At 45.0% G+C, this 18,224-nt stretch overlaps 1 protein-coding gene across 2 annotated transcripts in view; it reads right to left on the reverse strand.

Annotated features, from left to right (window-relative positions):
- Positions 1-530: 530 nt before the first annotated feature.
- The window catches only part of LOC138497708 (membrane-spanning 4-domains subfamily A member 15-like), a 770,802-nt gene continuing 753,108 nt past the window's right edge, over positions 531-18,224 (reverse strand). For both annotated transcript variants that reach the window (XM_069621333.1, XM_069621334.1), the window contains exon 8: positions 531-1,372. In XM_069621333.1, coding sequence (XP_069477434.1) covers positions 1,082-1,372 — 291 coding nt within the window. In that variant the 3' untranslated portion in view covers positions 531-1,081. The remainder of the gene's footprint in view (positions 1,373-18,224) is intronic.

Here is an 18,224-nt window from a genome sequence, read left to right on the forward strand (position 1 = left end):
AGAAGGTTATCATTCCATGATGGATAATCTGGCATTCCTTCGAAATATGTCTGTGCAAAATCAAATCAAATCAAATAGCATTTTGGGAACATACAAATTAAATTGGATCTTTATATTTGACAAATATGCCTGTGGTACCAGGGTTCCATTTCTTGAAACACTCAAGTACAAATTGCACACTGGGCTTGGTGCTCATGTCATTCTTCACAACACTAGCATTGTCATTTTTTTAACATTTAACCATATATGCTGATTTTGAGAGTCTGAGGATGGGGTGGTTGCACACGTCAGTCACTCTATTGGGATCCAGTAGCTCAGCCAAGATGGCGTTCTTGCCCTGCACACACGTTTGCTGGATATCTGGTAAGCTGGTGACGATGCCTGTGCAGATGCTTGGTCCCCAATGCACAAACATCCGGACAGAATTATGTTTACAGGAGCATTGTCTTTTTTTGTAACTCTGTTGGTCACTAATTTCGTCACAGTTTCTGTTCTGTACAATGAATACCTGTGTGAAATAAGACATGCACTTCCATACTTTTATTTCTTTATTTCATGTTTTAAACCCGGTATCTTCACAGTACCATACCACTCATTTCAAGTATATTTCAATATACTAACATGGTGATTAACAAACAGAATCAAACATCTCCAAAGAATATACTTTTATTTAAAAGTGAGACAACAGAACAACCATAGCTTAGCTCAGCCAAGAAGATGCAGGTATTTTTATTAAATTCTAGTCACATCACCCAAAAATCCCGACTTTCCTTTTGGGATAGTATTTCCCTTATTTAAATCCCTACATCAAAGATTTTGTTAATTTGTTAAATAATGAAAAATGAGAACTTTATTTTTGGCACCCTTAATTGTTTTTCAGACAAAAGGCAATGCACTTAAAGCAAATCATTTAAAGGAAGAGAAAGGGATAGTCTCCCGCATCATTCAAGAAGAAGCTTGCCTAATTATTGAAATAAGTGTCATACATATGTGCTTTGCAAATCAACCATCATTTATATAGAGCATTCCTTTTATTAGCACTTAGCATCACATTTCCATGTCTAGGCATGTCCAGGCATGGTTAATTCCCCTCAGTTCGGGGAAAATTGGCAACATCGTTCACATTCTTGTAGTATGATGGTGGTATCTCTGCCATTGGTGTTGGTGCACTTGCCGCCTCTGGTGCATTTGGAAACCCTTGTGCCATTGGCAAGTTGTAAGATGGTGGCACACCGGGTCCCGCTGGCACTCCTTGTTGTGCCGTAGTCATACCTTGTGGCATTGGCATGCCTTGGCCAAGTAGTATCCCTGCATTCTGGGTTGGATGAAACCTTGGGTCTTGGGAATTGGCATACTGCACTGTAATCATGGGCTACAAAAATTGGGATTATTGTTAGTTTGTTTTGATAGTCATTAACAGGTGTACTAGATTGGCCTGAAAACTGATAACAGAAACTGAAAGATAAGAGACTGGCAAATTGAACTATGTTGATGAAAGCAACACAATGCAAAGCGTATGCAGTTAATGTCTGCACATTCATCATTCCATACCTCAAGCACATGTCATTTAGAGGAGAGGAACGGGATGTGATTCTTATCCTGCATCTTGAGTCACATCTATTACAGGTGTATTCCAATGTAACAGTGTGGGGAGGGGGCTAGGTGAATAAAGCATGTTTAACCTTAAACCAACTAAGATGTGGAAGAAGACTGCAGACGGGTTCATGAAATTAAACAGGGGCAACAGAAGGTCAGAGGCTGTGCTGAAGACAAACACATATATTCTGAGATTCCTGCAACCTGCAAAGGGAGCAAGCACGATCCACACATCATTAATGTCCTTCAAACCTGCAGATGATTTAGCAGAATCCTAATTTCCAGCCGGCGACTTTTCCAGAGGGTAGCTGCAAAGGATGAACGCTTGGCTACCCACTCTCACACATTTGGATTTGGGGACACAGTTGGAGGATGTTTTGAAGAGTTAAAGAACGGGTCCACAGGGAGATAAACTGAGGTCTCCTAATAATCACCAGCCAAGCCAATGCAATGCTCTGAGGTTTGGGCTGACGTGGCTTCAGTAACTTAAACTTACTTTTCAAAGTCAATTAACATAAACATTACCAAAGCAGAGTCAGAAGCAGGTCAAGAATAAATGAGTTTAAAACGTTTTGAAAGGTTACATAAATCTGTATTCAGCAAAACTAATTTCTGTTTTTTGATCAAAGAAAGTGTCAGAGAACTGATTTTTCTATTTGCTCACCATAAGCACTACATACATTATTGATTACTAGGTTGGTGCTTTAAAGCTTTTTTCCATTTCAAAACCTTTTTTGAGAATTTTTTATTAATTACTAGGTTGGTGCTTTAAAGCTTTTTTCCATTCCAAAACCTTTTTTGACAATTTTCTTGAGTGGCAGCCACACATTGTGGGAAAAACCTGTGCTTGACAACCGGCGTTACTATCCACTAACTATTGGAAGTGCCTAGGGAGAGCTTTGTAGGCTGCACCTTCATTTTCCTCATAAAACAGGATTAACATTAGAAAGCCAATCTGATGCGGGAGAGGATTTGGAACCTCCCGCGAATGAGAATGCACCTCGCGAAAAGCCTCGGGACCTACAAAGAAGCCCACCTCTGGGGCATTATGAACAAACTGAAGGTGGGCAAACTTACCACAATCCGATGACCCCACGCAACATTCAGTTCGCTCCATCCAATGAAAGCACAAATATTAGAGAGAAACCTCCCGTCTCACAGTGGATTAATCCTCCCCAGAAAGTAACTTAACAACAGATCTCCCACAAGAAACCACCTTGAAAGCGCTAAGCTTCGTCTTGAACTCCCTAGTTAATGTGTTTGACTCTTTGAAAAATGAGGTAGACATCTACTCTGGCATTCTTTTTTTTTTTACAACATTGCTTTATTAAATGGTTCGCAACACACCAACCAAGGCCATGCATGTCATACAAGTAAGCCATTGACATTCTTATGCAACTTTCTAAGGAAGTAAGGAGCTGTGAATCCTCCTTGGTAGGTCTAACAACAGTGCTTAATGTTCAAATAAAAAATCTGATAGACTTATTGTATGTATTCAGTAAAGATCATACAAACGGACTTAATGAGCTAAAAAAAGGAAATCAACACACAAAAAGTCCAGAATGAAAACACATGGAAGGACATAAAAAACACACTTTTGAACTTAAAAAAATCAAACAACATCATAAAGGAAACCACTGTGGTGGATATGAATGAATCCTTTAACGGGGACAGCACATCACTCTCAGGAACTGGCACAAATGGTGGATGATCAAGAACTGGACCAAACCGAAACTGATAGATCTCAGAACAACAGGTCTTCCCATCCTCCTACATTCGCAAATTATGATGTGGCAAAATTGACAGAGGCTTTGGTCCGAGCACCACTGAACCAGGATAAATCTGAAGTACAGCCCACTATAAAAAATCATCAACTGAGGGAAAAAAAAAAGATAAAAAGGACATAAGAAAAATCTGAAGATATCAGACGAAGATAAGGGTAACCCAACCAAACCTTGTGAAAACTTAAAGCAGAAGAAGCAAAGGAAATCAAGTAAAAACACATTTTTCAAAGCTCTGAACAAAATCTCTGAATGTGATTGCCGACCAGCCAAAGGTAGTGCTGCACATACATCTGACAGCTCAGGCGAAGAAAAAGAAAAATAGTTGTAGCGACGACTCCTCTGAGTGTATAGAAGTGAAATCAACTACACCTCAACAAGCTGAATCGATGCTAAAGATCAGTACTGGCTGCCAAACAAAAGAATGGCAGACAATTCCGCAAAAGCCGCTGCGCATGGTGCCAATTTTTCTAAAAGAAACCCCAAAAAATGGTATAAGCAATGAAGAAACTGGGCACATTGAAAACATTAAGTCTCAATTTTCTACAATCTCAGAAACCTCTGAGGTCTCAACTTCAGTCAACCAGGATCGATGTCAGCCGATGAGTGTTCCAAATTCGATTTCGTTTCAACAGCTTTCTCCAAATAAACGCTTTGCAGCCCCAAAGTTATGGTTAAGACAATCTCCTCAAGTAACAGGACACAATGCCCTAAATCAAACATATTGGCTCGTACAAAAAAAGTGCCAGATTTATATCTGTTTTCAAGCAAAGACATTCACCAGATTTCCTTTTCACATGAAAACTGTTCTTACATAGTGGAATTTACCCTGCAGTCAAGTGATGGAAGGAATGCCTTATTGTGTGCTGATGAACTGAGAAATGTGACAGAAGTGGCAAAAATCGAAGCAACAAAAATCAGCCACATGATAAGGTCATAATTAAAAAAGACCTAGAATCGAAAAATGACACTAAAACCATATCGTCCAACGAGAAATCAAAATTGTGGGTTCTCCTTCCAGACATTCTGTCCGAGGTGCTACAAAGGTTCAATGCAAATGAAGACCTGCTGTAGGGAAGACTAAAAAAAGCTGACCTCTCAATCCTAAATTGGAACACAAGAGGTCCCTCTTCCTTTAAAGATATCGACACGAGCAAGATGATCTTCAAAGAAAAAGATTTCATCTTTCTTCAAGAAGCGTGGCTTATGTACAATGTCTAACTGGACGGCGTTACAACAATAAATCAACTCGCCACCTGTCCTAATAGAGGCAGACCATCTGGGGAGTCTGTTAATAGCTATCTGCAATAATACAGCACAAGATATTAACTGCATAAATCAAGACATTCCAGGAATTTTGGTCATTGGATGCATAATCAAATGGGGGGAAACTGAAAAAGTTTTGATTCTAATCAACATACACTGGAATGCATCAATTAAGAGTATTCTCCACTTCTTGAAGATCTGTCGTTAATCATGACAGAAATATATATCTCTCATTATGATGATCTCGTCATAATGGGAGGTAACTTTAATGTATATTGTTCCCCTGCTGTAAGACAAAGAGCAAAACTAAATACTAATAAGATCAATCGAGAATTGTGGGACTCTTGGTTCTCTGACTGGAATATGATGATTCTGAATGCGAGTAATGAAGTGGTCCCAGTCTCCACATGGTCAAATGGAAAGGCTGTGTTGACTATTGATTACATAATTGTGTCAATATAATTCATCATTACTGCTCCCAATTCGACGTGGTATACATGAAACATAGCGATCATAGATCATTGCAGGTAAAGTTTACGATCGATAGCTTCTCTCCTGACACTGTGTACTTGAACCATCTTCAAATATCTAGTCTGGGGCATCAGGCAGTGAGTTTTGTGAAACAAGGGAAAGAACTCAATTCTAAATTAAGCAACATATTCGAATCTGGCCATGAAGCTGCAATAAATCACCTAAGTGCTCCCGGTAGCTATGTTGAATTCCTATGGGATGTAGACAGCTCCCAAGTCAAAAACAAATCTAAATTCAAGTCCAACCCCATAATTTTGATGAGGCTACCTACATTAAAAAAAACAGCTCAAAAGAAACCTTCGAGCACTAAAAATCTTGGAACGAAAACAAAATGAATTTAGCAATAGTTCCTGTCACTGGTCACGCATTGAGAGAATAATGCGAAATATTCACGATGGCCAAACACTGCTAAAAGCTCTTCTTCCTACACAAGCTAGAAACTTCTGGCTAATAATTAATGACCAAACTCAATCACAAGGGATGCAACAATCATGCCCTAACGCCGGTCACTTGTGGGTAAAATGACAGAGTCTATAATTATAAAATATTCAAGATCCAGAGCTGCATCATGGAAACAAGCAATTGTTATACTGATTTATAAAAAGGGGGACAGAAAGGATCCATGTAACTACCGCCCAATAGCCCTTAGATTGCGACATTAAAATCTTCTCAGGGTTAGTGATTTAAGACCTAGTGAAGTGGGTTGATAGGTTGATAGCAAAAACATTCTCGCTAAACAACAGACCGGCTTCCGGTAAGGCCGATCTACCATATTTAATGGCCTAAACCTCTCTACATTAAAAGAACAAAGCTCCCGATCTAAATCAAATCATACATATATCGTATTCATTGAGCCTTCAACCTGGTGAACACAGTCAAATTGTGGTCCAAATTAAGATGCTGGGGTATTCCTGAGGGTCTGTTTGCAATCATAGTTGCCCTCCATCGACACACAACTTTTTGTGTTAGATTGAGGTGTGCTTTCCTGTGAGAGTGGTTGCTGCGAGTGGTGACTTTTTGGCTGGAGGATCCCCCTGCTATTCTGTGAATGTTCTTTTATCTCATCATTTGGAGCCAACTTGGTACAAACTTTACAAGAAACGCTTGAAATTGACTATATATATGAAGTTGTGAATCTCTATTTTACATATAGACTCTAATTACACTGTTTCGATACTTGCAGGGCTAAACCTCACCCACTCAACCCAGAATTCCATATAATCAAGAAGCAGCGCGCACGTTTCCTGAGAGAGTGGTTCCTGTGAGTGGTGACTGTTCGGCTATTCAGCTGTACAGCCGGGCAGCCCCTTGCAGTTGTTATCTACACAGCTGCTTGAGTTTCTATCAGCAGCTTTGTGCTCCCCCCTCAGATAACAAACGATCTTGATAAAGTGAAGGCGAAGCACCGCCTGTATCTGTGCCTGTGGTTGTAGCTTTGCCATGTACACATTGCAAACTGACATGCCGGCGGCAGTTGTAAACACGGCGAATTCCGTGTCCTTGCCTCTTCAAACTTGCAGACAGCTGAAGCATGTTTCCTCACGTCTGCAGATGCCAAAAACAATGTACAAGTTCGGGGGAGTAACTCGCTCCAAATTGGTTGGAACTGATATAAGGCGACTGTGGTCTCCCACCAGAACTTTTTCATCGGTGAAACTGGGCGCATCTAAGCTGTTTTCAACCGGTGAAAAAAAGACTGTAGGTGAGATTTATAGAGGTGTGAATTCTAAACAATTTATGCATGTAACTAATGAAGACATTTTAGCTTGCAACACGCAAACGAATAGAGCGGTTACATGCTCTCAAAGCATTTCATCCGCTTGCCTAGCGACGCGTAATAATCAGTGTGCAAAGCTAGCGAATCATATCGTAATTCACCCTGTTATTCATGCAAATGGAAGTCTGTATGTCCCAAAACACTACTCAGAGGCAGTGATTGGTTCTGTCTCGCTAAATTGTAGTGTTTTACCCACACAAGAAATCTTGGATTTACAGACAGATGCTTTTGAAGCAAATGCTGATGGTAATGATTTGCCTATTTGTCAAAAAGATCTAGTGTTAAAGAACAGAATGTGATTAATGTCCCTGATCCAGACAAACCTATTGTACTGCAGAGAAATGGGGATGTGTTTTCAGAGAAAGAGAAAAACATGAATGTTGTTGTGGCCCAAGGCAGTTTCATTCTGTCGAAGGTTATGCATATCTTAGATCGAACCTCTAATGGAACACAGATCGAATGTGAAACTCCAATACATAGAGGGGATTATGTGGGAGGTAGCCCCTCCAGTGGTATGATAATAGGAAATAAGGATTGTTAGGGAGAATTCTCATAAATGGCTGATTTCCCTTACCTAATGAGTGCTTCAGCAGCTTTGCTGGATTTCTAGGATTTATTTTTTTCACCTGGTAAGAGTGTGAGACTTTTTCCCACTCTTACATATGTTTTGCTGTGTGTGTTTTCACTTTTTGTGTGATTTTGGGCACTGGAGCCTCACCTACTCCATGGCCCCATATTTGTCATGTGTGTTACACAGCACCTTCAGTGCAGTGACACAGAGTTGTCTTTGAGACTTCCCACTACTCCATTTTCTGGGGCTGACTACTGTCCCCCAGAAAAGGTAAAGTTGCCATTAACTTTATTTTAGTCACTTTAAACCACAGACCCAGTACACCCCATCTTACATGGGGTATTGGAAAAGGGTTAATTATTATCCCTTTCTGTCTGTGTCACTTGGAGCATTGTTTCTCTCCCTTTACATCAAGACTTGGCTGTGGCAGGGGTAACTACCCTAACTTTTCTACCTCGGTTATCTTATATAACCATGGTACTGTTTAAGGCTAGTATATTAGCCTCGAACATAAACCCGCTTGACCAAATACATTTTATTTTGGCTTCGGCTGGGCTTATTTGCTATTTCTTTTTGTTAATGTATTTCTCGTGTTTTACTCTGCGTGCCAAACCGGGGATGATTCCTTTGTTCGCCGTCTTTTCGCGGGCTTCTGCACAGAAGTCCTCCTTAAGGCGCCTGAAAGTCTAGGTAGGCATGATGTGAGGGAGAGATCTTCGGACCCTTGCCATGGGTTCCCTTGGTAACCAAGTTGCACTCCTGTTTGATTGGCTAAGTGGACTGTCCTTGCCAGGACAGCCACCCTACTGTGTGATTGACAGCCCGGCTGTATGAATGGGGGAAAACTGCATAAAAAGCAGGTCTCTGGGAATGGAAAGGCAGAGTCGCCACTGGAATGAAAGAACCAACGAGAAGCTGATGGAAGAGGACCGCTACAATGACTGAACCGCCCGGCGAAGCCCTGCTGCAGGTCCGAATCTTCAGAATGCGAAGACAGAGAAGATCCTCCAGGAAACTTCTTCCCTTGAGCTGGTGGGACCAACCAGTTTGCCCAAACTGCAAGCCAGGACACCTCCTCTGGTCGAATTCACTGTACAGAGCTAAAGTGGGCCGGATAGCCAGGAAGGTCAGACCATGCTTGGGTTTTAAGGAGCACACCTTTTATTTGTTGCTTTGCTTTGCTGATGGTTTCTTCCTTGGGTAGTGCAGGACCTTCCAGTCTTCCTACTTCTTTTCAGTCCGACAGGTGCTTCAGGAGCCATGAGCCTGCAGGAACTACCAGGAACGTCCGCCTCAGCTACAGCTTCCTCTCCGTTTTTAAGGTACTGTGCAAATCCGGTTGTGCGTTTCGTTCAACCGCGGTGAAAGTGTTTGGAATCTTTCTCCAATCCTTTGAACTAACTTTTCTATCAAGCAACCTCATCCGGAATCCGTGCCACAAACTTTACCGCAAACTACCCTGAACTGTGTGATCTTGAGCAAAAGACTTTTGACCCATTGACTTTGGCCCTAAGCCTTATCTACCTGATTCTATCACTGTAGTTCCTTGTGTTCAATTGCCCTGAGTACTTACCTGTTGGTTTGATTTAATTCCTATCAACTGTGTCTTTCCCTCCCTTTTAAATTGCTGGAGTGCCATTTTGCTCCCACTTCAGTTTGTGAGCTTAACTTGTCTGGAATTTAGGGGACGCGGTGTGTTGTGTTAAGAGTGTGATTTTTATACTGCTTATAATAGTGTAATGTTGTACAACTGAAGAGTGAAATAAATGTATATTCTTTTACTTGGAAACCTTGAGTCAGTGTTTGTTTGAATCATAGTAATTGCTGTTCTTTGTGTAACTATTTGATACTGCTCACTTGCTCTTGGGCTAAGTCTGGCTGCTCAGCCATCGCTACCACTTTAACTGTGTAGTACAGGCTTGTAACAAAGGTGAATTTGTACTGTCACTTGTAGTCTTAATTGTGTGTGGTGTTCCCAAGTGCACTGCATATAATTCTGCCTAACAAGGACCATCCTCATGATGAGAGTACTTCCCCCCATTGTCATGGCAAATGGGGAAGCACTAGTTAATGACATCATGGTACCGGAAACTCAAATGAGTAATGAAAAGGTGATTGATGTTGATATGCATAATACAGACAATACTAATTTGTCAAAGTCTCCGATCTTCATGCCTAGGCACTCCCACCCTGAACTCAACTCCTCATCAGTCCGATTCCCTGACCATCATTTGGGTTGAAACATAATAATATCCCAGCCATTGAGATCACTCTCGCGGCTATGAACACAGGAATTTTTAGTCTCAAAAAATGTATGGACATATGGAAAAAAACTTGGAAAAAACACTGATAGTATGAGTTCATTTCATACTAATTTTGATCAAATATTTGCAGAGAATAAGGAAGAAGTTACATACCTGTAACTGTTGTTCTCAAGCTTGGGTCTGACATGGATTCACATGCTCATGAATATTGCCCGTCATCAGGCTGGGAATCCTCGGTAAAGAAAAAATCAGTTTCAGTTTTGTTTCTGAACTGTCTTTTTACTAATAATCAATCACTGGTCACTGGGTCATACTGCCCCCAGCCAATGACTGCCCTCTACCTAAGCCCCGCCTCTGGCAGCCATCTTTAGATTTGGTAGCACCTAAAGTGGCAGTAGGGCCAAGAGAAGAGCCGCAGAGGGGTTGGAGGGAGGGTTCGCATGTGAATCCATGCCAGACCCATGCTGGAGAACAGTTACAGGTAAGGAACTTGTTCCTTCTCCAGCATGGGGTCTGGCATGGATTCACATGCTCATGAATACAAGAATACATAGCAGTACACACATGCACAACCACGGGAGGTGGCAAGGCTCAACATTAAGCATTTCAACAACTCAACATTAAGCATCTCTTACCTCCTCACCAGGCTCACCTTCAGGCGAACAGGTTGTGCAGCACTGCTTGGCCGACTCTAGACTCCTTCCTGGTATCCCGGTCGACGCAGTAGATTCTCGTGAAGGTGTGCGTCCACCTCCATGTAGCAGCCCTGCAGATGTCCAGCAGGGGCACACCAGACAGGAACGCCGTGGTAGCAGCGATCACTCTGGTCGAATGGGCTCTCGGATGGCCGGGCAACGGTCAGTTTGCCAAACGGTGACAGTGGATGATGCAGCTAGAGAGCCATCTGGAAATGGAAGCCTTTGAGAGGGCCTTCCCTTGGTTCACAGATCCAAAGTTCACAAACAGCTTTGATGTCTACGGAAGACTCTTCGTGCGGTCCATGTAGAACTTCCCCACTCTAGCCACATCCAGCGAGTGCAAAGGCCTCTCAGCCGGCGACGGGAAGAAAACAGGTAACACCAAGGGTTCATTGAGATGGAAGTCCCACAGCACCCTGGGCATGAAGGAGGGGTGCTTCCTCAGCACTACCCTCATCTCGTGGAATGTCAGGTATGGAGGTTTACAGGAGAGGGTCTGGATCTCTCCCACTCATCGTGCGGAGGAGACAGCCACAAAAACGCTGTCTTCCACGATAGGAACTTCAGCGGTGCCGAGTGCAAGGGCTCGAATGGGGGACCCATGAGCCTGGTCAGCCCCACGTTGAGCTCCCACGCCAGGGCCAGAGCCTTCACCGGCAGGAACCAGCGTAACAGTCCTTTCATGAACTCCATCACCAGGCAGTGAGACCACAGTGACGACCGCCCGGGAGTTCTGGTGTAGCGGGAGATAGCCGCCAGTTGGATCTTCATGGAGGCATGCGCCAGCCCCGCCTTTGCCAGCAACAGCAAGTACGGCAGTACTTGAGGGGCTGTAATCCATAGAGGGTTGATCTTCTGTGCACAGCACCAGACAGACAATCTCTTCCACTTATGTCCATAGCATTTAAGAGTCGAGGATGCCCTGGCCTTTGCAAGTACCTCCTTGCAGTGTGCTGGGATATCGTAGCCTCTGAACTCTAGTGCTGCAGGAGCCAGGCCTGCAGGTTCAGCGATCCCGGGTCGTGATGTAGCATGGCGCCTCCTTCCCTGGTGAGAATATCCGCGTCCGTCGGCAGTTTGACTGGAGGGTACACTGACAAGTCCAGAAGATCCAGGAACCATATCTGCCTCAGCCACGCCGGTGCGACGAGGATCATCCTGCACCGGGACTGTCTGAGTGGATTGATGAGTCGCAGAAGCAATAGCAACGGTGGGAACGCGCACATTAACAATCCGTCTCAGGGGAAGGAGAATGCATTGCCCATGCTCCCTGGCTGGGAAAACCTGCTGGCGAACCGCCGACACTTGGTGTTCACCGCCGTCGCGAACAGTTCGATCTGGGGACTGCCCCATTGTAGGAATAGGAGGTCCACTTGATCCTGCCGAAGCTACCTGTTAGGGAGAAATCTCATAAATGGTTAATTTCCCTTATCTACTGAGTCCCTCAGCAGCTTTGCTGGATTTCTAGGATTTTTTTTCACCTGGTAAGAGTGTGAGCCCTTTTCCTACTCTTACATGTGTTTTGCTGTGTGTGTTTTTCACTTTTTGTGTGATCTTGGGCACTAGAGCCTCACCTACTCCATGTGCACCACTTTTGTGTGTGTTACACAGCACATTCAGTGCAGTGACTCAGGGTTGTCTTTGAGACTTCCCACTGACTCCATTTTTCTGGGGCTGACTACTGCCCCCCAGAAACAGGTAAAGGTGCCATTAACTTTATATAGTCACTTTAAACCACAGACCAAGTACACCCCATCTTACATGGAGTATTGGAAAGGGTTAACTCTTATCCCTTTTTCTCTGTGCCTCTTGAAGCCTTGTTTCGCTCCCTTAACATTAAGACTTGGCTGGTGGCAGTGGTAACTACCCCAACTTTTCTACCGCGATTATCTTGTTCCAGGCTATTATAGTAGCCTCGAACATAAACCCGCTTGACCAAACACATTTTATTTTGGTTCCGGCTGGGTTTATTCGCCATTTCTTTTTGTTAAAGACTTTCTCGTGTTTTTCTCTGCGCACCAAACCGGGGATGATTCCTTTGTTCGCTGCCTTTTCGCAGGCTTCTGCACAGTAGCACTCCTTAAGGCGCCTGATAGTCTAGGTGGGCAGGATGTGAGGGAGGGATCTTCGGACCCCTGCCATGGGTTCCCTTGGAAACCTAAGTCGCACTCTTGTCTGATTGGCTAAGGGGACTGGCCTTGCTAGGCCAGCCACCCTGCTGTGTGTTTGACAGCCAGGCTGTATGAATGGGGGAAAACTGCATACAAAGCAGGTCTCTGGGACTGGAAGAGCAGAGTCGCCACTGGAAGGAAAGAACCAATGAGGAACTGGAAGAAGAGGACCCCTACTACGACTGAACCGCCCGGTGAAGCCCTGCTGCAGGTCTGAATCGCCAAATCCGACAACAGAGAAGATCCTCCAGGAAATGTCTTCCCTTGAACTGGTGGGATCAACAAGTTCGCCCAAACTACAAGCCAGGACTCCTCCTCTGTTCGAATTCTCTGTATGGAGCTACAGTGGGCCGCATAGCCAGGAAGGTCAGACCCTGCTTGGGTTTTAAGGAGCGCACCTTTTATTTGTTTTGCTCTGCTGCTGGTTTCTTCCCTGGGTGGCGCAGGACCCGCCAGTCTTCCTACTTCGTGTCAGTTAGACAGTCGCTTCAGGAACAGTGAGCCTGCAGGAACCACCAGGAACGTCCGCCTCAGCTCCCTCTCCGGTCCGTTTCGGTCAGCCGTGGTGAAAGTGTTGGAAATCTTTCTCCAATCCGAGGGCTTGTCCTTCTCTTCTCTTTTGAACTAACTTTTCTACTAACCAACCTCATCCGGAACCTGTGCCACAAACTTTACCGCAAACTACCTTGAACTGTGTGATCTTGAGCAAAAGACTTTTGTCCTATTGACTTCGGCCCTAAGCCTTTTCTATCTCCTCACTGTAGTCTCTCTTGTTCAATTGCCCTGAGTACTTGTTGGTTTTGCCTAATTTCTAATAACTTTGTCTTACCCTCCCTTTTAAATTTCTGGAGTGCCATTTTGCTCCCACTTCATTTTGTGAGCTTAACTTGTCTGGAATTTAAGGGAAGTGGTGTGGTGTATTTATGATTGTGATTTTTATCTTGCTTAGACTAGTGAAATGTTATACAACTGTTAAGTAAATAAATATATATTCTTTTACTTAGAAACCTTGAGTCAGTGTTTGCCTTAACCATAGTAATTGCTGCCCTTTGTGTAACTCTTTGTACTGCCCACTTACTCTCGAGATAAGTATAGCTGCTCCGCTACTGCTACCACTATAACTGTGTAGTATAGGCTTGTACCAAAGGTGAAATTGTACTGTCACTTATAGTCATAATTGTGTGCAGTGTTCCCAAAGGGTACTGCATATATTTCTGCCTAATACTCCCACTCGTGGCAAGAGCACAGCTGTCTGCTGAGTGAGTCGGCAACAGTGTTTTTCACTCCTGCCAGATGGAACGCTGTTGCCCATTTGGTGAAAGCCTGTTAGGGAGAATTCTCCTTCTAGGGCTAATTTCCCTCACCTAGTGAGTCCTCTAGCAGCTTTGCTGGATTTCTGAAGTTTATTGTTCCACCTGGTAAGAGTGTAAATCCTTTTTCAACTCTTACATGTGTTTTGGCCTCTGTGTTTTTACTCATTGTGTGATTTTGGGCACTGGAGCACACCACTCCAGGTGACCCTGTTCTTGTACGGGTTACACAGCACCTTCAGTGTAGTAACCCAGGGTTGTCTTTAAGACTTCCCTCTGACTCCATTTCGCTGGGGCTGACTACTGTCCCCCAGAGAAAGGTAAAGTTGCCATTTACTTTACATAGTCATTTTTACCACAGACCCAGTACACCCCTTCTTACATGGAGTACTGGAAAGGGCTAATCTGTACCCCTTTTTTGTCTGTACCTCCCTGAGCATTGTTTCGCTCTTTTAACATTTAGACTGGCTGGTGGCAGTGGTATCTACCCTAACGTTTCTACCGCAATTATATTAGATAAAAGTGGTACTGTTCTTTGCTATTATATTAGCCTCGAACATAAACCCGCTTTAACAGCATTGGGTTGGCACTTGCGAATAGGTAACAGGAGGTTTGGCTGATATGATTAGTTTGGATATGAACTTACTGTTATATTTACTTAGGTGTTGTGTGTTATTGAACTTTGAATGACTGCGTGTTGTATCTCCTTTGTTTTTTGTTCACCTCTGCCCTATCATCTATAAGGGTATTTTTGGGAGAGGGTTGTTTTGTTAAGTTGTATACGTTTACAGTATATTGTAGTAGTTTTATGTTTGCTAACACACTGTTTCCGCTCACTCGAAGGATTTTATTTCAAAGTTTGTTTTAGAGGAAATGAAATTTGGCTGTTTTTTGTATATAAGAGATCTTATGATGTTGTATGTTTTTTAATATTTGTAAAGGTGTAAAGTAAAATTTACCACCGAAACAATAAAATAAAAAAAATAAAAAAAAAAAAAAACCCGCTTGACCAAATCGTCTTTCTTTTGGCGCCGGTTGGGTTTATTCGCCATTTCTTTTTGTTAAAGTCCTTCTTGTGTTTTACTTTGCGCGGCAAACTCGGTTTGCCTTCTTTGTTCACCGCCTTTTGGCGCCTGGGTGTCTAGGTAGACTGAATGTGGGGGAAGGGGTGTAGTCGTCACCACCTGCACAGGGTATCCTAGGAAACCCAAGTCGCACTTTGCCATGATTGGCTGAGGTGGTTGTCCCGGCTGGACAACCCCCCTGCTGCGTGATTGACAGCCAGGCTGTGTGAATGGGGGTTTTGCGCATAAAAGGCAGGTCTCTTGGGCTAGAAGTCAGAGTCGCCTCTGGAACTACAAGGAACCGAAGAGCAGCATAGAGAATGTCGGCTGCTGCAACTACCCCATCACGGTGAAGCCCTGCTGCAGTCTGAGCTATCTTCCCTTCAACGACTAAGAGGAGATCCAGACCGGAGTCTTCTTCCCTTGAGCCTGGTGGGGATAACCAGCTCATCTTCTTCTGTCAGAGATCTCCGCCGTGGTCGAAATCGCTGCACACTGTTGTAGTGGTCCGGAAATCCACCTGCTGAGCCTCTCCTGTTTTTAAGGAGCACACCTTTTTCATTGTCGCTGCTGCCGGCTTCATCCTTGTGTGGTGCAGACCCCATTCAGATGCCCTCCTTCACAACGAAGCTCCGGGAATCGTGGATCTGCGGGAAACCAACAGGAACAACTGCCAGGGCAGCAGGTGCATCGTTGGAATAAGGTACTGTTCTCTACTCGAGGAAACTGGGTGAATCCCTTTTCTTCATCCTCAAGGCTCGTCCTTGTCTTCCCTCCTTCTTATAACTTTTCCTTCCGAACATTGACAATATCCAAGTACTTTTGGGCTACGCTGAATTGTGAACTGTCTAACCGTGTGATCTTCGGCACAGGTCTCCGGTGTCACTTAAACCTGGCTCTGACCCTTTGACTTTTGAACTCCTGTTTCTGAGTGTTTCTCGATAATGTCTGCCTAACCTAAATATTGCCTGTGATTTTTGCCTCCAACTCCCTCTGGGTATCTCAGGTGCTAAGTGTGCTTTTGCCCCGGTAGCATTTCATGTCACGGATACGAGTTTGTTGAGTAGACCGAACTGTCAAAAAGTGATCGCAACCGTATCCGCAGTATCGTGTTTTGTTCATAACACCGGTTCATTCAAACACAGGGTACTTACCTTGAGACATGTGGGCCTCATTACACGGTAGGCGGTGAGCCATGGCGCTATTAGCGCCATGGCTCATGCCGGTAAAAAACCGGCACCGCCTTGGCGGAAAGGGGATTTACCGCCCCATTCCAAGGTTGGAGGGGCGGTAAATCCCCCTTCCACCATTGCCCTTCCCCATTCCCATTTCTGCCCCATAGGGCTCTATGGGAATGGGGCAGGCGCTAATTACGGCACCGCAATTTTGCTGTGCCATAATTAGCTCCGAGGTCCCTTTGCGGGTTGGATTTTAACGCCTGCAAAAAGCAGGCGTTAAATCCCCCAACCCGCAAAGGGACCTCGTAGTAAGGCGGTAAGGATTTACCGGTACCGGTAAATCCTTACCGCCATCCGTGTAATACTGTACAAAGTGAATTGGTTAGTTGTAGTATATTTAATGTGTGGTTTTGTTTAAAGTTAAATAGAGGTGTTGTGTTTATAACTGATGGTTTAAAAATAAATGTACTTATATTTTTTACCTGAAACCTTGAGTCAGTGTTTGCTTGAGTCACAGTAATTGTGGTCCCTTTGTGTAATCTCTGCTACTGCTCATATACTCTTGAGATAAGCCTGGCTGCTCTGCTACTGCTACCACTATAACTTAGGTGTATAGGCTTGTACCAAAGGTAAACTTGTATTGCCACCTGTAGTCTTAATTGTGTGTAGTGGTCCCTAAGGGCACTGCACAGGATTCTGCCTAACAAACCTGGTGTCAGCGATGTCTGTGGGCACCGTGATGGCGTGGTCCGAAGCCACCTTGCCTTCCTGCAGGATTTCAAGGGCTTCCGCCCTCTTGTAGTCTGGGAGGACGTCCAGGAGGGGAGCGATCTTGAACCACTGCTCCCTGTCATAGCATGCCACGATCGCGTGGGCGTTGGCCGCTTTGATGGTCGTCGCTGTCGACGAGATCACCCGTCGTCCCATGGCGTCCAGCTTCTTCCCCTTGCCGTCCGGTGGGGAAGTGGAAGTTGATGCTGTCGCCCTGCCCATTTCTTCTTGGCCGCCGCGAAGACCAGTGAATCCGGGGACGGCTGTGCTCTGAGGCACATATGGGCGGACTCTGGGACCAGGTACATCTTCTCGTACTGGTCCCTCTTCGCAGGAGCTGTGGATGGGTTCTTCATCAGTGAAAGTCCTTCATCCCAGATGTCGTCCAGTAACGGGACTGAGAGAACGGTCTTCCTCTTGGCCTCCCGTCGTTGGTAGAGGAAACCCTCCTTCTGCTCTTCGGGGCATAGCTGGAACAGCTCCGATGCCCTGGCGATCATGGCGTGAAAGGAGCCAATATTCATCAGGGGGGGCCCGGGCAGGGGGGATGGGAGATCCATACCGTTGTCACCACCGTCGTCATCCGTCCCCGTCGTCGCCGTTCCCATCTCATCCCTCGGTGGAGGGGATGGAGGTGAAGAATGGAAGGGAGGGCCTCCGCTTGTTCGGTGGGCTCCCCGATGGTCCAGGCGCTGCTGGATCATCTGCTGGGGGTAAGGGCAACCTTGTCCTTATCTCTGTACACAGGGTCTGCAAAGCCATCCGGATTGCTCCTGAATTGTCCTGTGGCAGAGGCATCCGTTGCGATGGGAGCGATGGCTGGGGTGCAGGGTCCTCTATTTCCTCTGCCACTGCTCCTGGTCGACCCACTGTTGGTCTCTATGTCCACCTCGTCGGAATCCCTCCCATTGGACCTGACTTCCTCGAACTTCTTGTCCAGGATCTTTTTGACACCAGCCAGCTCATCTTCGGAGGTTGTATCTGTGTCCATTATGGCTACCGTGGCCCCCCTCTTTCTCATCCCGGTGTTTCATGGGGGTCTTCTCGATAGGTTGGAAAGATGATTCCCTCCGGGGTGGCAGGGAATCTCTAGGCTGGGAAGTCATCTCGGCTGGGGTAGCCTCCACAGGCTTCGCCAGGGCCACCACGACTCCTTTAATCGAGGCCTTCGCCAGGTGAATCAGGGCCTTCACAACCTTAGGCGCGTCTGAGGCCTTCACCTTAGGGGGCGGGTCACCGCCTCGCC

The sequence above is a fragment of the Ambystoma mexicanum genome, chromosome 5q (genome assembly GCF_040938575.1).
Source record: "Ambystoma mexicanum isolate Mex_15411 chromosome 5q, UKY_AmexF1_1, whole genome shotgun sequence".
Classification (NCBI taxonomy): Eukaryota; Metazoa; Chordata; class Amphibia; order Caudata; family Ambystomatidae; genus Ambystoma; species Ambystoma mexicanum.